This window comes from Oncorhynchus clarkii, chromosome 12 (genome assembly GCF_045791955.1).
Source record: "Oncorhynchus clarkii lewisi isolate Uvic-CL-2024 chromosome 12, UVic_Ocla_1.0, whole genome shotgun sequence".
Classification (NCBI taxonomy): Eukaryota; Metazoa; Chordata; class Actinopteri; order Salmoniformes; family Salmonidae; genus Oncorhynchus; species Oncorhynchus clarkii.
In genome coordinates this window covers 75557348-75580474 of record NC_092158.1, presented here as the reverse complement: position 1 = coordinate 75580474, position 23127 = coordinate 75557348, and the positions used below count along the sequence as shown (strand labels likewise).

Here is a 23127-nt window from a genome sequence, read left to right as displayed (position 1 = left end):
TTTCTTGCTCTCCCTGTCTCTCTCTTTCTGTCTATCTCTCTCTGTCTCTCTCTTGCTCTCCCCGTCTCTTTCTCTCTCTCCCTGTCTCTCTATTTGTCTCTCTCTCTCTCTCTCTCTCTCTCTCTCTCTCTCTCTCATTTCTATCCCTCTCTCTCTCATTTCTATCCGTCTCAAGCAAACTAGAGTCTGTGTGATTGAATCATGTTATAAGGAACGCGCGTGTACACAGACCTGTGGCCCATATCCTCCCACACATGTTTCATACATGTACAGTGGGGCAAAAAAGTATTTAGTCAGCCACCAATTGTGCAAGTTCTCCCACTTAAAAAGATGAGAGAGGCCTGTAATTTTCATCATAGGTACACTTCAACTATGACAGACAAAATTAGGGAAATCCAGAAAATCACATTGTAGGATTTTACATGAATTTATTTGCAAATTTTGGTGGAAAATAAGTATTTGGTCACCTACAAACAAGCAAGATTTCTGGCTCTCACAGACCTGTAACTTATTCTTTAAGAGGCTCCTCTGTCCTCCACTTGTTACCTGTATTAATGGCACCTGTTTGAACTTGTTATCAGTATAAAAGACACCTGTCCACAACCTCAAACAGTCACACTCCAAACTCCACTATGGCCAAGACCAAAGAGCTGTCAAAGGACACCAGAAACAAAATTGTAGACCTGCACCAGGCTGGGAAGACTGAATCTGCAATAGGTAAGCAGCTTGGTTTGAAGAAATCAACTGTGGGAGCAATTATTAGGAAATGGAAGACATACAAGTCCACTGATAATCTCCCTCGATCTGGGGCTCCACGCAAGATCTCACCCCGTGGGGTCAAAAAAGATCACAAGAACGCTGAGCAAAAATCTCAGAACCACACGGGGGGAACTAGTGAATGACCTGCAGAGAGCTGGGACCAAAGTAAAAAAGCCTACCATCAGCAACACACTACGCCGCCAGGGACTCAAATCCTGACGTGTCCCCCTGCTAAAGCCAGTACATGTCCAAGCCCGTCTGAAGTTTGCTAGAGAGCATTTGGATGATCCAGAAGAAGATTGGGAGAATGTCATACGGTCAGATGAAACCAAAATATAACTTTTTGGTAAAAACTCAACTCGTCGTATTTGGAAGACAAAGAATGCTGAGTTGCATCCAAAGAACACCATACCTACTGTGAAGCATGGGGGTGGAAACATCATGCTTTGGGGCTGTTTTTCCGAAAAGGGACCAGGATGACTGATCCATGTAAAGGAAAGAATGAATGGGGCCATGTATCATGAGATTTTGAGTGAAAACCTCCTTCCATCAGCAAGGGCATTGGAGATGAAACGTGGCTGGGTCTTTCAGCATGACAATGATCCCAAACACACCTTCCGGGCAACGAAGGAGTGGCTTCGTAAGAAGCATTTCAAGGTCCTGGAGTGGCCTAGCCAGTCTCCAGATCTCAACCCCATAGGAAATCTTTGGAGGGAGTTGAAAGTCCGTGTTGCCCATTAACAGCCCCAAAACATCACTGCTCTAGAGGAAATCTGCATGGAGGAATGGGCCAAAATACCAGCAACAGTGTGTGAAAACCTTGTGAAGACTTACAGAAAACGTTTGACCTCTGTCATTGCCAACAAAGGGTATATAACAAAATATTGAGATAAACTTTTGTTATTGACCAAATACTTATTTTCCACCATAATTTGCAAATAAATTCATTAAAAATCCTACAATGTGATTTTCTGGATTTTCTTTCTCATTTTGTCTGACATAGTTGAAGTGTACCTATGATGAAAATTACAGGCCTCTCTCATCTTTTTAAGTGCGAGAACTTGCACAATTGGTGGCTGACTAAATACTTTTTTGCCCCACTATACATACGTTTCCCTGACTGAGTTAGATTATGGTTCTACTCTAGTTTTGTTCTCAGAACCACTAGCATTATACCCTTGTTTTAGCAGCAGGGAGCCAGCCTGTAAGCTTTGTATTAAAAAGGCCAGAAGTGCAATAACCTTGCATTGGTCTGCTCATAAAACTTCAGTCATCAAGTCATAGTATTTCCATGGGAAACATTTTCAATTTGATCGTCAATTATTTATTTTACGTGAGAAGATTAAAGCATCCACATCAAGCCATTTTTCAAAGGGCTTTCTGAGTGCTAGAAGTCAAGAAGCTATAGCACAATGGAAAATGGGGTCTTTTCATCTCATTACACAAGGTCACTGTTTGTTTGTGTTAGAGGCTGATGTCACCGACCAACAAAAGCCACTGTACAGAGCAGGCTCTGTGACTCCCCCCTAAGCCTCTCTAAAGACTGAAGGGTTTATTCATGTCTTCAGATGGTTTTCATATCAGCCATTAAGACGGACACCATTTAGCTTTTTTATGTCTCAATTTTTGTTGCTTAGAATGTCTTGTTTGTTTTGTTATTATGTCTTCCCTTTTCTCTGACGTAGTTAAACGCTGTAATTATCTGCTCGGATAACACCAGAGAATTCGATAGAGTCCATTTTCCATTAGTAAGTCCTGCTGCCTCCCCTCACTTTAGTGGGAAAATAGAAGCATTTGGGGCCACTGTCGTCACCACTGGGGGAAAAAAACACATTTTTCAAATCACACTGGTCTCCAATTTTTTATTTTTACTGCTACGTATTTCACACTATTCGTCACATGGAACCGGTTGAGCAACTTAAAGTTCCTCCACAAATTTGCCACTGTGTTCTTTAATCCAATATAATCTCACCTCGTTTTTATAGTCTTGTAATAAAGTTATGTAATAAAAACAAGCTGCATTACATCACTCACTTTGTGCGGACAGGTTCCTTTTGCTGAAAACCTTGTGATCAACTCCGCTCACCCTCTGTGCTCTGTGTTAAACGATTTCTGTGTCTGTGTGTGTCTGTGTGTGTGTGTGTGATAAACGCGGACCAGGCTTCCCATTTCGTATCTCGTTAGCCGTCATCTTGTTGTTTCCTCCTTGTACATTTTACACGGAGGAGGTTTACCTTGCTTTTCCGCTCAGGAACTCCAGACCTTGACCCTCCAGGCCTTGTTTAATGTGGAGGCCATGGAGGCGACAGACTGTGAAATAGTGGTATTTTCCTCTGTCGGGGAGTCTTATCACCTCAATGAAATGTGTTCATCTTCTCTGCTAGACCTGTGTGTTCTGTTCATGAAGCTTCAAAGGGGAGAATGACTCAATCGTTTCTTGTGGTAATAACTCTTCTTGAAGCGTTTATCTTCTTTCCACCCACACCATGTTTCCCATCCTTTCACTGAAAATACCTGTGGTCTAGTGATGTGGCCGTGTCTGTATACGCGTGTGGTTCTGTGTGTGACATTGGCTTTATAGTGTGTGAATGTGTTTGTTCATGCAGATTGTTCAGTAGGACACCCTGTTGGTTGTTTCTCTCACCCTACCTGAACTCCCTGTGCTGTGTCTGGTGATAGTTACCTCATAAACCTAAAGAGCATATTGGCCATGCATCACCTCTAAGTATTAACACACAGCATTATAGGAAGTATCCCATTTACCTGTGTGACCCAGTCATTGTATTGACCTCCACACAGGCTAAGGCTACTATGTAGTACTATGACTGCTTCTTGGTATTCATGCTCACGCTACGTTAGCTATTAGCTAACAGCCCCATAAGAAGTCTCACTCTATTTGTATCCGGTCACGACAGCTACTGTATGGACACCTGTTATACCCATCACTATCCTCCTAGATGGTTTTGTACATTCTGTATTATTTCACTGAACATTTGTGTCTAAACCAAATAAACATGAGTTATGAGCTGACTGCCCTTTAGGAAACCGCATGGTAGTTAGTACTCAGTGCTCTGCACACACACAGACCTGCATGCTCTGGATGGTTTTGGACATTATGTATCATGACCTGAGTGTTTGTGTACAAAACCATTAGCTAACAGGCTAGCACTGGAGTACTCTGACACACACCACCACTCTCTCACCACATTCAACCTTTAGTTCTAACAGGCCGTAGAATCCAGAGAGAAACCAAACAGTGAATGGGTTTGGACACAGTCAAACCTTCTTTTTTTGTGTGTTGATGCGTTTGTTCGTGTTTGTTTGTGTGCATAGCCATGTCTGAACTCTATGACGATGGCCCACAGAGAATGTCTCTGACGGGAACACCCTGTTTTTTGACATTGTGCCCCTGGGCAGGGTGTTCGGGCAACTGTTACCAATGACATCACGACCTAAAGTTACTGATAACAACGAAACCTTTAACTCCATTTAGACATTTATAATATATATATTTCATTTTAATGGTATTCTCCCCAGGAGAACTACCAATGTGAATAGAGGATGTACATCTACTGTGTCTCTGAAGCATAGAGACACACTTATAAAGTATTCCATCCATCATAGTGGTGTAGGGCAGGCTAGGGAATAATCTCCACATAGTCCCTCACTCCTCACTCCCGTATCACCCTGGCTCCTTCAGGACAGAGTAGGTGAGCGGAGTTGAGCGGTTGGCTATCCCGCTCATGGAGCAGTGCACTGCTTCGGCACTCCACGTCCTTTCCAACCGCTCCACTAAAAGCCTCTATGCGCTTACAGAAGAAAAAACCTGCCTATCCAAATTCGCTCCATTCATTAAAATCACAATTTAACCAACACCCATCTTTTTTTTGTGGCTACCTGGACCTACCATTTGGTTTTGAAGTATTGAAACCAAACCTTATGCAAGCATTTCGCTACGCCCGCAATAACATCTGCTAAACACATGTATGTGAGCAATACATTTGATTTGATTTGAATGAAAAGGTGAATGTAAGAAGCCCTCATCATTTCAAATAGGCTACATGTCATACTAAACAGCATATTAACACTAAATAGGGCAGGCGCCAGACAGGGAGACTAAGAAGGAACAAAAAGGATTATTTAGGCTGTATCATTTCAATTATTTCAAGGCTATGGCTACAAAGAAAAAAATTGTGAAGCATTTGCGAATGTGACACACTAGGCTGGTAGGGAGTCAGGGACATTAAGCGCACAGCATTTAAACGACATTTCGTTGTATTAAATAATTATAGTCTATAAATTGCCTATATAGGCTGTGACTTACTTAAGCAATAAGGCCTGAGGGGGTGTGGTATATGGTCAATATTCCATGGCTAAGGACTGTTCTTATGCATGATGCAACGCCTGGATACAGCCCTTAGCCGTGGTAAGGTGCCTGGATACAGCCCTTAGCCGTGGTATGTTGGTCTTCTACCACAAACCCCAGAGTTGCCTTATCACTATTATAAACAGGTTACCAATGTAATTAGAGCAGTACAAATGAATGTTTGTCATACCCGTGGTATACGGTCTCAATCAAAACAGAAAAGTCCTTGAGAGTTGGAATATGCCAGGCCTATTGGGACAAAATCAATGATGGCCTATTGTATCGATAATAAAACAAAAAATGAAGGAATCTTTTAAGAGATCAGATTTTTTGTTTAGAAGTACTTTGCTACAGTGACACACTTAATGAACTATCCACCTCATTCCTTTCTTTTAGCATATGCATGTAGTAAGTAGCCTACACCATCATGCTTTCGGGAAATGTGTATTTTCAGATTCCACAATGATTCTTTAGTTGTGGACACTACATCACCACACTCCCTCTTGCTCTTGGTCCTCATCTTTGTAAGTCACCTTGATTTTGCACCTGTGTGTTTCTTTATTAAAATATTTAGGGAACTCCATGACAGTAGCTAAAGCAAGGGGTTATAGCAGCACCCAAGTAGACTACAAATGCATGCTAGGCCGGGCATGCCCCGAGCTCGTGAAGTGAGCTCTACTGGAGCGGGCGCGAAGGCCGAAGCTCCAGCCTTTGGGAATCTCGCTCCAGTCAAATTGGGCACGCTCCACTCGCCGCTCTGTTCCAACTCCACTCTGCTCACATACTCCGCTTCAGGGGTCCTTCTGCCTGCGTCAGTCCTCTCCTCTCCCAAATGGTGGAGTGAATGACGTCGGTGACATATCTAACCGTTCCTCTTTTCCCCTCTCCTTCTTTCTCCTCACAGGGAATTAAGCCGGACAGCTTCTTCAAAGTAAAAGTCCCTGAGTTGAAAGGGATCATAGAGGGATGCATCCGCATAAATACAGACCAGAGGTAGAGTAATTAGATAGGAATTATTTTTACTCACCTTACCTCAGACATCCGCTTTCAGTCTGGCACTGCGGTGGTGTGGTATCAAATGTTGGAAAGATTCTAGGTTGAAGTGTGTGTGTGTGTGTGTATTCTTAATGTGTGCAAACATTAGACAGACAGATTTGTTCCTCCTAGACAAAGGATATTATACCTGTCAGGCTAGTTTGTCTAGACCCTTTGTCGCTCTCTCTCCAACATGAATCTAAGGGCACTGACATTGGAACAAAATTAATTGTATCAGTCTCAGCCAACAACTGTGTAAATGAGCTAAAAATAACAGTGAGAAACAACTTCAGACATACATAATTCACATGTTGCCACATTACTATGGCGAGGGAACTGGGTGACACACATCGACCATCGTTAATGGTGTCAGGTTTCAGGACCCATGGGGTTCCAATGAGATGATACCTGACCTGCTGTTAAATAGGGGCACATTACATTACACACCTATCAATCTCTCTCCTTTGGCTGTGTGTCAATAGTCTAAAGTGGCACAGAGTCTGACTCACCACATCCACCCACCCATAGTAAAATACTGTTGTTTTTATGTTTAGTTAATGACTATAAAAAGAACAGACTGAGAAAATACAGTAATATTCAATTCAATGGATTATAGAACTAAGAAAACAGTGGCCTCTCCAGGTACACCATCCAAGACCTGCTGGAACACACCTTCTTTAAGGAGAACAATGGCGTCCATGTTGAGCTGGCGGAGGAGGATGACACGGTGAAGTCTGGCCTGAAGCTGTGGCTGCGTATGGATGACACCAAGAAGCTGCATGGGAAGTACAAGGACAACAACGCCATCGAGTTCCTGTTTGAACTCTACAAGGATGTACCCGAGGAGGTGGCCCAGGAGATGGTGGGTTGTTGATGGATTTCCGTACCCCTTTCACATTTTGTGGATCTCAAGTGTCAAGTTCACTGATTGCTCTCACCCTCCCCCTCCCTCTTCCTAATCTTCTCCCTCACCACCCCCTTTCCTTCCCTCTCCCTCATCCTCTCCCCCCTCCCCTCCCCCTAGGTGGTGCTGGGCTTCGTCTGTGAGGCAGACTACAAGCTGGTGGCCAAAGCCATCCGGGACCGCGCCACCGCCATCAAGCGGCAGCGGGAGAAGCAGCGCCGGATAGCCGAGGAGGCCTTGCGCCAACAACAGGAAACTGTCATTGAGGAAGAACCAGAGTCGGCCCCCGAGCCAGAACCGCCCACCCCCAAACCTCAAATAGCCCTTCCCATCAAACCGCCCAACCCCGCCCCTGTCTCGTCACCCCTTGACCAGACTCCGCCCACTCCGACCGTGTCGAGGCCGGTGATATCCGTGGCTAACGGCTCGGTGGATTCGGGGATAAACGCCAGCTTCACAGCAGAGACGGAGGAGCAGGAGGCAGACCAGCGGCTGCACTACAACATCAGACACGCCAGCTACTCCTCTGCCACATGTGAGGATACACTCACTATACCAGTGGTTCTCAAACCTCTCCTTCGGGGACCCTCGGACATGAATTAGCTCAACTGATTAATCTATTCAAGGGCTTGATGATTCGTTAACAAGTTGAATCAGGTGTGCTAGCTCTGGAGTGGCTGGGGGTCCTTGAGGAGAGGTTTGAGATCCGCTGCACTATAGTGCAATCACATGGTTATATATAGCAGAGACATTTATCCCAACCTTGTGTCGCTTCGTAGCTGAGCTCCTGAAGCTACACATTTGCCCACAGACAGCATGTAGTCGAGCTTTCTCATGTCTTGGCAACATGCAAAGTGCATTGTCCTGGCCTATAAGCATGACACAGATTGATAAGCATGGTCCACAAGCTTACCGTAAACAAGATATAGAACACAGATACCCTATTCACACAACCATCAAGATATAGAACACAGATACCCTATTCACACAACCTTCAAGATATAGAACACAGATACCCTATTCACACAACCTTCAAGATTAGTACCTGAGGCAGCTACTCGCTGATATATGTGGAAGGTTTAGCCAAAACATGCTTCAAACATTCATTGCTCACATGCTCATGCCCTGGATTCCGTATTACAGTATCACAGTTGCACTGTGTGCGTATGTGTGTGCATGGGGCCACACGTTTCCTTATATCTGTACAGCTAAAGGGGTACCAGTGGAGCGTGTATTGGAAACTGTTGGCTCAACAGACTTTGCCTAGGACACGTGCTACATAGCCCTGTGTAGATCCCATGTGTTTTTTTAAATATATCTCTTAAGTAGGCTAATCTTTTGCAGTTGTGCCTCTGTCCATTTGTTGTGGTTACCCTCGAGCCCTGCTAATCCATGTAGCCGTCCCTCATGGTGCCTGTTAGTGGAGCCCAAAAAGGACCCCTCCCTCAGGCCATGTTAGGATTTTTCTTTCATTAACAAATAAAAAGAAACATTGAGTATACATTATTTCCAGACAAGACACATCCTTTACAGCACATATGTCAGAGTCAAGGCCCGCGGGCCGGCCCGCAAGAAGGTTTTTTACGGCCCCTGGGATGATCTTGATTTATTATTAGAACCGGCCCGCAGCAAGCCGGCAGCCCGCAGATCTTTTACACGCACCAATACTACATTTCCCACAATGCAAAGGTGACGCACCGAGCAGTAGGCTGCTTCATTTCAATATTTATTGGCACAGCAGTCGTCAGCATCACAGTAAAATTAACTTTCAGATACCCATCAAAAATGGCAAAACGGAAGGTGGATACTGAGAACCGGGGGTTTCAAACAAGGTGGGAGTCGGAGTATATGTTCACGAAGGTAGCTGGAAAACCTGTGTGTCTTCTGTGTGGAGAAAGTGTGGCGGTACTGAAAGAGTATAATCTGAGACGACATTATGAAACGAAACACGCGGACACACACGCGGACGCAACTGTCAAGGCCAGTTTTATTTTGGCAGAAGAGATCGCTAAATCAGCCCGGCCATTTACGGAGGGGGATTTCATCAAAAACTGCATGATTAAAGTTTGTGACGAAGTTTGCCCAGAAAAAAGGCAACTCTTTTTAAATGTGAGTCTGAGCAGAAACACCATTGCCGAGAGAGTAGACCAGTTGTCCATCAATCTAAAAGAGCAGCTTGTGAAAAAGGGAAAAGATTTTATTGCATATTCCTTGGCTGTGGATGAGAGCACCGACATTTCTGACATTGCCCAGTTGTCAATTTTCATCCGCGGAGTGGACTCCAACCTAAGCGTGACAGAGGAGTTTTTGGCTTTACGTCCTATGCATGGCACAACTACGGGGCATGATTTGTATGAAGAGGTGTCAAGATGTGTAAATGAGATGGAGCTGCCTTGGGAAAAACTCGTGGGTTTGACAACCGACGGAGCACCTGCGATGTGTGGACACAGGAGCGGACTGGTGGCGAAGATACGGGAAAAGATGCAAGAGGAAAACGCGACAGGTGAGCTGACAGCTTATCATTGTATCATACACCAGGAAGCGTTGTGCGGTAAAGCCTTGAAAATGGAGCATGTAATGAGCATCATCACGCGCACAGTTAACTTTATCAGAGCCAAAGGTTTGAATCACCGCCAGTTCAAGGCATTTCTGACGGAGTTAGAAACGGAGCATGGTGATTTGCCTTATCACACAGAGGTGCGATGGCTAAGCCAGGGAAAGGTGCTTCAAAGATGTTTCGAGCTTCGTGAGGAGATTTGTCTATTCTTGGACAGCAAAGGGAAAGACACAACACAACTCCGAGACGAAATGTTTCTGTGTGAAATGGCTTTTCTGTGTGACATTACGAGTCATCTGAATGCAATAAACTTGCAGCTGCAGGGTCGGGATCGTGTCATCTCTGATATGTACAGTACAGTGAAGGCATTTAAAACCAAACTGACTCTGTGGGAGACGCAGATGCGGAAAGAAAATTTGAGCCACTTTCCCAGCTGCCAGACCATGAAAGAGAAGCTCTCTACCAGTGCGTTCCCGAGCACACAGTTGGCTGATAAAATAGGTATGCTTACCACTGACTTTCGACGCCGATTTGCTGACTTTGAAGCACAAAAAAGCAGGTTGGAACTGCTCGGTAACCCATTTGCTGTTGACGTGGAAAGCTCACCACCAAACCTCCAAATGGAGTTGATTGACCTCCAATGCAATGATGCACTGAGGGAAAAATATGCGGCAGTGGGTGCTGCGGAGTTTGCCCGTTTCCTCCCCGGCACAATGCCCCAGCTGCGCATCCAGGCTGCTCAAACGTTGTCTATGTTTGGCAGCACATACCTGTGTGAACAACTGTTTTCTTTGATGAACCTGAACAAAACATCACACAGAAGTCGACTTACTGCTGAACACCTCCACTCAATTCTGAGGATTTCTTCAGCTCAGAGCCTTACCCCGAACATTGATGAACTTGTGGAAAAGATGGGACACCACCAAGTATCACCCTCAACCTCAAACAAGTGAACATTACTGTGCAATCACATATTTAGAGTTTTTACTCAGTTCAAGTTTAAAAGTTAAAATTTAATATTTGTTTTCACTGCATGTTACTTCTCCTTAAACAAAGTGTTGTTTTTGATTAATAGATTTTTGCACTTTATTTTTTTGTATTTCAATCCAATTATATTTTAAAAATATTTCAGTTGAGTGGATGATAGAAAATTGCTATTATTGTTTTTTCTTTGAAGTAAATTTAGCCCACTTTTGCTAAAATAGAAAATATAGTCTACTGATGGTGCCTTGAATACCGGTTTCTTTCATTTAATGTTCATGTTATGGGGATATTTATATAAAGGAAATTTGTCTTTTGTGTCTGTTGAAAATTAAAGATTACTGACAGAGCCATAAGAAAATATTGCTTTATTTATCTGATCATATTGTAATATATTTGTTAGGTTTTCAGTAGGTTCAATTAGGTTCACTAGACTATATGCGTCATTTAAAAAATGTTCAATGAACATTCGAACAGTCCGGCCCTCGTCTTGTAGCTGATTTTTTTATTTGGCCCTCCGTCCATTTGACTTTGACACCCCTGCTTTACAGTATATGTTGAACACAGTCAGGGGTACATGACATAAAGAAGAGATTGATAACATGTTAACGCCTGTCTGTCTCTTCCCTCCCACTTCCCTTCCTTTAACCATGATGTCTCCATGGCAGCCGACTGCGAGATGGACGGCTACCTGAGCTCTTCTGGCTTCCAGGATCCCGGGGATTCCCCTCTCCAGCCTCCTATTAACTCCGCCCCTTCCTCCATCACTCCTGTTCCGTTGCCCCTGGAGATCCCTCATGTCGAGGCCCTGGCCATCAAGGCTCCTCCCCCTGACGCTCCACCAATCCCAGCTCTCCGCTTCCCCTCGGTAGGTAGCCTGTATGAAGGTCTTGAGGTTTATATTTCTATGGATGTAGAGCTCAACAGTCCAAATATTAATTATCATGACTTCTTATAACTGTTATATTTAAGCAATAAGTATATGGCCAATATACCACGGCTAAGGGTTGTTTTTATGCACAACGCAACGCGGAGTGCCTGGACACCGCCCTTAGCCATAGTATATTGGCCATATATCACAAACCACCGAGGTGCCTTATTGCTATTATAAACTGGTTACCAATGTAATTGAAGCAGTAAAAATACATGTTTTGTCATACCCATGGTATACGGTCTGATATACCATGGCTGTCAGCCAATCAGCATTCAGGGCTCGTACCAGCCAGTTTATAAAATGTGTTATATCCAGTTAGGACTCTTACACAACACCTTACCAGGAAAGTTTGTGGGCCTTACTAGTTACAGTGCCTTGCGAAAGTATTCGGCCCCCTTGAACTTTGCGACCTTTTGCCACATTTCAGGCTTCAAACATAAAGATATAAAACTGTATTTTTTTGTGAAGAATCAACAACAAGTGGGACACAATCATGAAGTGGAACGACATTTATTGGATATTTCAAACTTTTTTAACAAATCAAAAACGGAAAAATTGGGCGTGCAAAATTATTCAGCCCCCTTAAGTTAATACTTTGTAGCGCCACCTTTTGCTGCGATTACAGCTGTAAGTCGCTTGGGGTATGTCTCTATCAGTTTTGCACATCGAGAGACTGAAATTTTTTCCCATTCCTCCTTGCAAAACAGCTCGAGCTCAGTGAGGTTGGATGGAGAGCATTTGTGAACAGCAGTTTTCAGTTCTTTCCACAGATTCTCGATTGGATTCAGGTCTGGACTTTGACTTGGCCATTCTAACACCTGGATATGATTATTTTTGAACCATTCCATTGTAGATTTTGCTTAATGTTTTGGATCATTGTCTTGTTGGAAGACAAATCTCCGTCCCAGTCTCAGGTCTTTTGCAGACTCCATCAGGTTTTCTTCCAGAATGGTCCTGTATTTGGCTCCATCCATCTTCCCATCAATTTTAACCATCTTCCCTGTCCCTGCTGAAGAAAAGCAGGCCCAAACCATGATGCTGCCACCACCATGTTTGACAGTGGGGATGGTGTGTTCAGGGTGATGAGCTGTGTTGCTTTTACGCCAAACATAATATTTTGCATTGTTGCCAAAAAGTTCAATTTTGGTTTCATCTGACCAGAGCACCTTCTTCCACATGTTTGGTGTGTCTCCCAGTTGGCTTGTGGCACACTTTAAACAACACTTTTTATGGATATCTTTAAGAAATGGCTTTCTTCTTGCCACTCTTCCATAAACGCCAGATTTGTGCAATATACGACTGATTGTTGTCCTATGGACAGAGTCTCCCACCTCAGCTGTAGATCTCTGCAGTTCATCCAGAGTGATCATGGGCCTCTTGGCTGCATCTCTGATCAGTCTTCTCCTTGTATGAGCTGAAAGTTTAGAGGGACGGCCAGGTCTTGGTAGATTTGCAGTGATCTGATACTCCTTCCATTTCAATATAGCACAGTGCTCCTTGGGATGTTTAAAGCTTGGGAAATCTTTTTGTATCCAAATCCGGCTTTAAACTTCTTCACAACAGTATCTCGGACCTGCCTGGTGTGTTCCTTGTTCTTCATGATGCTTTCTGCGCTTTTAACGGAACTCTGAGACTATCACAGTGCAGGTGCATTTATACGGAGACTTGATTACACACAGGTGGATTGTATTTATCATCATTAGTCATTTAGGTCAACATTGGATCATTCAGAGATCCTCACTGAACTTCTGTAGAGAGTTTGCTGCACTGAAAGTAAAGGGGCTGAATAATTTTGCACGCCCAATTTTTCCGTTTTTGATTTGTAAAAAAAGTTTGAAATATCCAATAAATGTCGTTCCACTTCATGATTGTGTCCCACTTGTTGTTGATTCTTCACAAAAAAATACAGTTTTATATCTTTGTTTGAAGCCTGAAATGTGGCAAAAGGTTGCAAAGTTCAAGGGGGCCGAATACTTTCGCACGGCACTGTATATAGCGGGGATATGTGTTTATGTTTAGAGTGATGAGTGGATAAGCCATTAATACCCAGAATAGCCATGAGTGTGTAATTTTAGCACCCTACCTCAACAGGCTATTCTGACCCTCTGTCCCTCCCCCAGAGTATCGCTGTATCCAACACTATCATGCCCCAGTCAGGAAACGCCAGTGGTTTCTCTTCTCCTGTCGACAGGTAACCCAAACACATGTAGAACCCCTCTTCCATGATGAGGGTAGAAAGAAAGGCAAAGGCCTGCACCACACACCTTATGGCCAGTATCTAAATATAATGTGATGTGTGTATGGCAGCGTTGCATTCAAGACAACAAAGGCCCAACAAAGGAACAAACATTTCAAATGTTCTATAGAAGTATACAACCACTATACAAGCACTTTGCTGCTTTTATCTAGTTAAATAAATGTTAAATTAAATAAATAAATACAACTAAAATGGACTACTTCTCTGTCTAATGGGTGGATATCCGTGCAGTTAACACACAATTCCGGTAGTATTCATTAAAACAGGACAGGTGTGTGTGAACTTGAAGGCGATCTTTTATAGAGCCTGTGTGTGGTTCTCTATCCCCATGGGAAATAGCCAGCGAGTCTGACGTGGCGAACAACACTTTGATGAATGATGCCATGTGAATGTCTGTTTAAAGCGCTCCATTGGAGTGTGCTTCCCTTTCTCCTGTGTGACTCACCTAACACACACACACACACACACACACACACTCTCTCTCTCTCCCCAATCCTCCCCCTGCCCTCGTCCCCCAATCACTCCATTTCCTGTGTGCAATTAGAACGAGAGTGGAGCAAGAGGCATCAGAGCACTTCCTTCCCTTCAGGTGCCTTTCTGACTGTAATCCATAATGGTCTCGGGGGAGAAGGTCAATGGTCTTAATAGGCTTTTCCTTCTGGGAGCTGGGTGGGATGGAAATAACCTTTTAATAGGAGTTAGAAGACTCTCAGGGGTTTGTTTGGTCATACACTGCAGCCTCATTAATAATAACCAGTTCATTATTAGTTGTGTAGTATAAATAAGATTAGAAGTAGACATTAGTAGTAGTAGTAGTTGTTGTACTTTCAGTAGTAGAAGTTGTATTGGTACTGCAAGTGCTCATAGTTAACATTTTTGTAGTGGTGGTAGTAGTGTAGGTGTTCTTATAGCAATAGTTAGTATTATCAATAACAAAAGGACACAGTGTTACATCTCCTGGTCAGTTGTCATAACCCACTTCCTGATTATCCCCACAGCTATGCCTCTGATGTGACGTCAGGCTTGAGTGATGGCAATGAGGGCCTATCAGAAAAGAGTGCCAACAAACGTACCGGTACCAAGCTCTTCAGGAGGAGAGCCCGCTCACGCTTACGAATCACTGGGGTATGGAATGTCTGGTCTTGTCTTGTCTTGTCTTGTCTTGTCTTGTCTTGTCTTGTCTTGTCTTGTCTTGTCTTGTCTTGTCTTGTCTTTTGTAATGAATTAATCACATACAAAGAGGATTGACTGTACGTTTGTTTATTCCATGTGTACTCTGTGTTGTTGTTTGACCAAGTCATCCTTGGTCTTGTCAAGTGGCTACGTGTTCTGAGTGGATAAACACTTGTTTTTCTCCTGTCCTTCCAGTTGTCTGACAAAGTGGACCGGGTCGTGGAGTGTCAGCTCCAGACTCACAACAGTAAGATGGTGACCTTTAAGTTTGATCTGGACGGAGACAACCCGGAGGACATTGCTGCTGTCATGGTGAGTGCGCTGTGTGTGTGTGCGTGCATGCGCGTATCTCCAACTCAACCAATTCTTATCCACTGAGCTACTGTAATCCCATCCAGTGTTACAAAACATTGGCCGATTTTCAAACAGAACCATAACTTCCCAGAGAACACAGAAGAACACTGTGCTTGCTCCTTGAGAATATAACATCTAATTATCCTATCAATGAAATAGTGTTTACTATGTAAGGAAAGTGAAACTGACCTTGGATTCCAGCAAGATCTCTCACAGTTTTGGAAAGAATGTTGTTTGGCCTTGGCATGGTTAACGGTTTTGATTGAATATGCCCCAGTTATGGGGGAACATTTCCCTAGTTCTTAAAACTTCATAGCAGTTGCTCACATCATGGAGTTGATGGGATTAAAACAAGCTGAAAAAGACTGCAGAGAACAACAAGACAAGACAAGACAAGACCAGTTTAGATTTCACTTTGCAAAAAGTGAAATCTAAACAAGCCGAAATATCTTATATTGAGTGATAATTCATACCAAAGGAAATGATCTAACATCATTGGCAGATTGCATATTTTAACCTATAAAAGGCTTAATACAAGTAATTTATCTTATTTGAAGATATTTTCCAAGATATTTTACCTTAATATGAAATAATATAACATATGTTGAAAAATGTCTTGAAACGAGATAAATTACTTGTATTATATCTTTTTTTGGTTCCATGAGCAAAATTAACTGCCCAAATAATGGAAACACTTCAAATGTTAGTATACTAAAATTAGGTGCTTCCACACAGGTGTGGGTCTTGAGTTAATTAAGCAATTAACATCCCATCATGCTTAAGGTCATGTACAAAAATGCTGGGCAGGACATTATTTTGGCTAGCATGGCTATGCCCCATAGGATGACAATGCCCCCATCCACAAGGCACGAGTGGTCACTGAATGGTTGAAAACACTGTAAACCATATGCCATGGCTGTCTCATTCACCAGATCTCATGTCACGACTTACGCCGAGGTCGGGTCCTTTCCTTGTTCGGGCGGTACTCGGCGGTCGGTGTCGCCGGTCTTCTAGCCATCATCGATCCACTTTTCATTTTCCATGTGTTTTGTCTTGTTTTTCCCCACACCTGGTTTCAATTACCTCAATTACTTGTTGTATATTTAACCCTCTGTTCCCCCCAAGTCTTTGTGTGGGATTGTGTATTGTAAGTGCATGTGCACGTTTTCTCAGGTGCACGTTTTCTCTAGTGCGCGACGGGTTTTGTACCCATTTGTTTGCTTTTCTGGTTTCCGGTGGTTTTATGAATAAAACTTCTCCGTTGATTACCCAGTTTTGCTCTCCTGCGCCTGACTTCCCTGCCACCAGTTACGCACTCCCTTACATCTCAACCCAATTGAACACTTATGGGAGATTCTGGAGCGGTGTCCGAGTGTGTTTTCCGCTACCATCAACAAAACACCAAATTATTAAATTTCTTATGGCAGAATGGTGGCGCAACACCCTATTAAGACACTTTATGTTGATGTTCCACTTTATTTTGGCAGTTACCTGTACAATGCACTTGGAATTTCAAGACCTGCGAAACTAATTTCAAAACTAGTGTGTATGAAAGCTATCGACTCACTGCTCCAATAGCCATCTGCCTAAGTTGTTGCCCTGATACATGGCTATAGACTCCTATAGCGGCTAGGCTAAGTGGGTGTCTGTTATGAAATCCTGTCAACAACAAGTGAAGATGATTGTTGACTCACGTTCAAAATCTTTCTTCCCTAACTTTGTCCATCTGTGTCCGTGTTTGTCTCAATCGCCAAATCTGTCAAATCTAACTGTTCCCTCACTCATATCTGTTTTATTGATTGAATGATTCATTTACTGATTGATTGACTGATTGATTTAACTCCCTCAGGTCCACAATGAGTTCATCCTTCCCTCCGAGCAGGAGGGCTTCATCTACCGCATGCGTGACATCATCAAGCGTGCAGAGGCCCTGATGAGGAGGGGCGAGCCCCTGAGTCTGGGGGACTCTGCCCACCAGCTCTACCCCTACCTCAGCGAAGTGGGCACCCTGTCCGCCTCGCAGGTCAGTGCCATAGAAATATACATAATTGGTCAGTGCCACGATGCCAGGTTTTTATTTTTTTTTATTTCACCTTTATTTAACCAAGTAGGTTCTCATTTACAACTGCGACCTGGCCAAGATAAAGTAAAGCAGTGCGACACAAACAACAACACAGAGTACACATGGAATAAACAAACGTACAGTCAATAACACAATAGAAAAAGTATATATACAGTGTGTGCAAATGGCGTGAGGAGGTAAGGCAATAAATAGTCCATAGTAGTGAAGTAATTACAATTTTAGCAAATTAATACTGGAGTGATAGATGTGCATATAATGATGTGCAAGTAGAAATACTGTTAATAAGCTGCCCATTGTTGGCATGGTTACAAAACCAATAGTTACAAAATAGTTACATAACCAACCATCTATACTGAACAAAACCATAAATGCAACATGAATGCAACAATTTCTAAAATGTTACTGAGTTTGCGTTCATATAAGGAAATCAGTCACTAGAAATAAATTCATTAGGACTTAATCTATTGATTTCACATGACTGGGCAGGGGTGAGCCTGGGAGGGCATAGGGCCACCCACTTGGGAGCCAGTCCCAGCCAATCAGAATGACTTTTTCCCAGCAAAAGGGCTTTGTTACAGACAGGAATAGTCCCTCAGCACCACCCCTCCCCCTCCTCATATGATCCCGCAAGTGAAGAAGCCAGATGTGGCAGTCCTGAGCTGGTGTGCTTACTTGTGGGCTGGTTGTGAGGCCGGTTGGATGTACAGCCAAATTCACTAAAACAACATTGGAGGCGGCTTATGGTAGAGAAATGAACATGAAATTATCTGACAACAGCTCTGTTGGACATTCCTGCAGTCAGCATGCCAACTGCACGCTCCCTCAAAACTTGAGACATCTGTGGCATTGTGTTGTGTGACCAAACTGCACATTTTAGAGTGGCCTTTTAATGTCCCCAGCACAAGGTGCACCTGTGTAATGATCATGTTGTTTAATCAGCTTCTTGATACGCCACACCTATCAGGTGGATGGATTATCTTGGCAAAGGAGAAATGCTCACTAACAGGGAAATTAACAAATTTGTGCACAACATTTTAGAGAAAAAGCTTTTTGTGCATATTAAACATTTCTGGGATCTTTTATTTCAGCTCATGAAACATGGGACCAACACTTTACATATTGCATTTATATTTTTGTTCAGTGTATATACAGTGTGGAGAACAAGTATTTGATACACTGCCGATTTTGCAGGTTTTCCTACTTACAAAGCATGTAGAGGTCTGTAATTTTTATCATAGGTACACTTCAACTGTGAGAGACGGAATCTAAAACAAAAATCCATAAAATCACATTGTATTGATTTTTAAGTAATTCATTTGCATTTTATTGCATGACATAAGTATTTGATCACCTACCAACCAGTAAGAATTCCGGCTCTCACAGACCTGTTAGTTTTTCTTTAAGAATCCCTCCTGTTCTCCACTCATTACCTGTGTTAACTGCACCTGTTTGAACTTGTTACCTGTATAAAAGACACCTGTCTACACACTCAATCAGACTCCAACCTCTCCACAATGGCCAAGACTAGAGAGCTGTGTAGGGACATCAGGGATAACATTGTAGACCTGCACAAGGCTGGGATGGGCTACAGGACAATAGGCAAGCAGCTTGGTGAGAAGGCAACAACTGTTGGCGCAATTATTAGAAAATGGAAGAAGGTCAAGATGACGGTCAATCACCCTCGGTCTGGGGCTCCATGCAAGACCTCACCTCGTGGGGTATCAATGACCATGAGGAAGATGAGGGATCAGCCCAGAACTACACGGCAGGACCTGGTCAATGACCTGAAGAGAGCTGGGACCACAGTCTCAAAGAAAACCATTGCCAGCGCATGTCCAGGCCCGTCTGAAGTTTGCCAATGACCCTCTGGATTATCCAGAGGAGGAATGGGAGAATGTCATGTGGTCTGATGAGACAAAAATAGAGCTTTTTGGTCTAAACTCCACTCGCCATGTTTGGAGGAAGAAAAAGGATGAGTACAACCCCAAGAACACCATCCCAACCGTGAAGCATGGAGGTGGAAACATCATTCTTTGGGGATGCTTTTCTGCAAAGAGGACAGGACGACTGCACCGTATTGAGGGGAGGATGGATGGGGCCATGTATCGCGAGATCTTGGCCAACAACCTCCTTCCCTCAGTAAGAGCATTGAAGATGGGTCGTGGCTGGGTCTTCCAGCATGACAATGACCCAAAACACACAGCCAGGGCAACTAAGGAGTGGCTCCGTAAGAAGCATCTCAAGGTCCTGGAGTGGCCTAGCCAGTTTCCAGACCTGAACCCAATAGAAAATCTTTGGATGGAGCTGAAAGTCTGTATTTCCCAGCGACAGCCCCGAAACCTAAAGGATCTGGAGAAGGTCTGTATGGAGGAGTGGGCCAAAATCCCTGCTGCAGTGTGTGCAAACCTGGTCAAGAACTACAGGAAACGTATGATCTCTGTAATTGCAAACAACGGTTTCTGTACCAAATATTAAGTTCTGCTTTTCTGATGTATCAAATACTTATGTCATGCAATAAAATGCAAATGAATTACTTAAAAATCATACAATGTGATTTTCTGGATTTTTGTTTTAGATTCCGTCTCTCACAGTTGAAGTGTACCTATGATAAAAATTACAGACCTCTACATGCTTTGTAAGTAGGAAACACTGCCGATTTTGCATGTTATCAAATACTTGTTCTCCCCACTGTAAGTAGTGCACACCTCCAGTCCTTGAGGGCCACAGTCCTGATTTTCATCTTGAATTTAACAATGGGATGGATTTCTATCTGGGAAAGAAGGTATTTGCACTCTCCATCCAGTCAGTAACATCAATCAACTGCCTGGTGAAAAATCGAATCAGCACGACTGGAGAACTCAAAGACCAGAGATATATACCCCTGAGACAGATGGTTGGTTTTGTCTGTTGTTGTTTTGTAAGTTGTGCACTTGTTGGTCCCACTTACAATGAACAACAACTTTAAGGCCCTGGGTTTGGGTTTAACAGTGATTTTAACAGTTGATTGGTTGACTTGCTTTGTGATTGTATTTCAGCCAAACTTACATGCGCATGGACTGGAACGCACACATTCCTCTTCATCTTTGCCCGGTAAGGAAGATTCCCTGTGTGCGTGTGGAATATATGTATAGATAAATGTTTCTATAGTGCCTATAGAAAGTTCTGCACCCCCTTGAACTTCTTTCACATTTTGTTGCGTTACAAGGTGGGATTGAAATAGATTTAATTGTATGTTTTTGTCATTGATCTACACAAAATACTCTAATGTCAAAGCGAAAAGAAAATTCGACACATTTTTACAAATTAGTAGAAGTTTAATAACTAAAATGTAGTCGTTGCATAAGTATTTACCCCCTCAGTTTAGACTACCCCTTCCTCTGTCCCCCATACATACAACATCTGTAAGGTCCCTCAGTCAGGTATTGAATTTCAACCACAGATTCAACTACAAAGACCAGGGAGCTTTTCGAACGCCTCATAAAGAAGGGCAGTGATTGGTAGATGGGTAACAATAACAAATCAGACGTTGATGATTTTACAGCGACGACTACAGTTCAATGGCTGTGTTGGGAGAAAACTGAAGATGGATCAACAACATTATAGTGACTCTACAATAATGACCTAAATAACAGAGTGAAAAGAAGAGTACAAATATACAGAATACAAATATTCCAAAACATGCAGATGTATGCAACATGCCACTAAAGTAATACTGCAAAGAAACCACAACACAGGGCAAAATTTTTTGGCCTAAATGCAAAAGCCTTATGTTTGGGGCATATCCAACACAACACATCACTGAGTAACTGCCTCCTTATTTTCAAGTATGGTGGTGGCTGCATCATCGTATGGGTATGCTTGACATCGGCAAAGACTGGGGAGTTTTTCAGGATGAATAAAATGGGATGGAGCTAAGCACAGGAAAACCTGCTTTACAGGACAATAACCTACAATACAAAAAAAATCTGCACTGGAGTTGCTTACAAAGAAGACAGTGAATGTTCCTGAGTGGCCAAGTTACAGTTTTGACTTAAATCTGCTTGAAAATCTATGGCAAAACTTGAACATTGCTGTCTAGTCATGATCCCCAACACCCTTGACAGAGCTTGAAGAATTTTGAAAATAATAATTGGCAAATATTTCACAATACATGTGTGCAAAGCTCATATGAGACTTACCCATGAAGACTCACAGCTGTAATCATTGCCAAAGGTGTTTCTAACATGTAGCAACACTCAGGGGAGTGAATACTAATCAAGGTACAGTGGGGCAAAAAAGTATTTAGTCAGCCACCAATTGTGCAAGTTCTCCCACTTAAAAATATTTTACATTTTTATTTATTTATTTGCAAATTATGGTGGAAAATAAGTATTTGGTCAATAACAAAAGTTTAACTCAATATTTTGTTATATACCCTTTGTTGGCAATGACAGAGGTCAAACGTTTTCTGTAAGTCTTCACAAGGTTTTCACACACTGTTGCTGGTATTTTGGCCCATTCCTCCATGCAGATCTCCTCTAGAGCAGTGATGTTTTGGGGCTGTTGCTGGGCAACATGGACTTTCAACTCCCTCCAAAGATTTTCTATGGGGTTGAGATCTGGAGACTGGCTAGACCACTCCAGGACCTTGAAATGCTTCTTACGAAGCCACTCCTTCGTTGCCCGGGCGGTGTGTTTAGGATCATTGTCATGCTGAAAGATCCAGCCACGTTTCATCTTCAATGCCCTTGCTGATGGAAGGAGGTTTTCACTCAAAATCTCACGATACATGGCCCCATTCATTCTTTCCTTTACACGGATCAGTCGTCCTGGTCCATTTGCAGAAAAGCAGCCCCAAAGCATGATGTTTCCACCCCCATGCTTCACAGTAGGTATGGTGTTCTTTGGATGCAACTTAGCATTCTTTGTTCTCCAAACACGACGAGTTGAGTTTTTACCAAAAAGTTATATTTTGGTTTCATCTGACCATATGACATTCTCCCAATCTTCTTCTGGATCATCCAAATGCTCTCTAGCAAACTTCAGACGGGCCTGGACATGTACTGGCTTAAGCAGGGGGACACATCTGGCACTGCAGGATTTGAGTCCCTGGCGGCGTAGTGTGTTACTGACGGTAGGCTTTGTTACTTTGGTCCCAGCTCTCTGCAGGTCATTCACTAGGTCCCCACGTGTGGTTCTGGGATTTTTGCTCACCGTTCTTGTGATCATTTTGACCCCACGGGGTGAGATCTTGCGTGGAGCCCCAGATCGAGGGAGATTATCAGTGGTCTTGTATGTCTTCCATTTCTTAATAATTGCTCCCACAGTTGATTTCTTCAAACCAAGCTGCTTACCTATTGCAGATTCAGTCTTCCCAACCTGGTGCAGGTCTACAATTTTGTTTCTGGTGTCCTTTGACAGCTCTTTGGTCTTGGCCATAGTGGAGTTTAGAGTGTGACTGTTTGAGGTTGTGGACAGGTGTCTTTTATACTGATAACAAGTTCAAACAGGTGCCATTAATACAGGTAATGAGTGGAGAACAAAGGAGCCTCTTAAAGAAGAAGTTACAGGTCTGTGAGAGCCAGAAATCTTGCTTGTTTGTAGGGGACCAAATACTTATTTTCCACCAAAATTTGCAAATAAATTCATTAAAAATCCTACCATGTGATTTTCTGGATTTTTCTTTCTAATTTTGTCTGTCATAGTTGAAGTGTACCTATGTTGAAAATTACAGGCCTCTCACAT

General features: G+C 43.0%; 1 protein-coding gene across 3 annotated transcripts in view; it reads left to right on the top strand.

Annotated features, from left to right (window-relative positions):
• The window catches only part of LOC139421291 (serine/threonine-protein kinase WNK4-like), a 90437-nt gene that overhangs the window by 58839 nt on the left and 8471 nt on the right, over positions 1-23127 (top strand). For all 3 annotated transcript variants that reach the window (XM_071172026.1, XM_071172024.1, XM_071172025.1), the window contains exons 5-13: positions 6030-6118; positions 6803-7022; positions 7185-7599; positions 11271-11470; positions 13657-13727; positions 14792-14918; positions 15162-15278; positions 17170-17343; positions 20439-20493. In XM_071172026.1, coding sequence (XP_071028127.1) covers positions 6030-6118; positions 6803-7022; positions 7185-7599; positions 11271-11470; positions 13657-13727; positions 14792-14918; positions 15162-15278; positions 17170-17343; positions 20439-20493 — 1468 coding nt within the window. The remainder of the gene's footprint in view (positions 1-6029; positions 6119-6802; positions 7023-7184; positions 7600-11270; positions 11471-13656; positions 13728-14791; positions 14919-15161; positions 15279-17169; positions 17344-20438; positions 20494-23127) is intronic.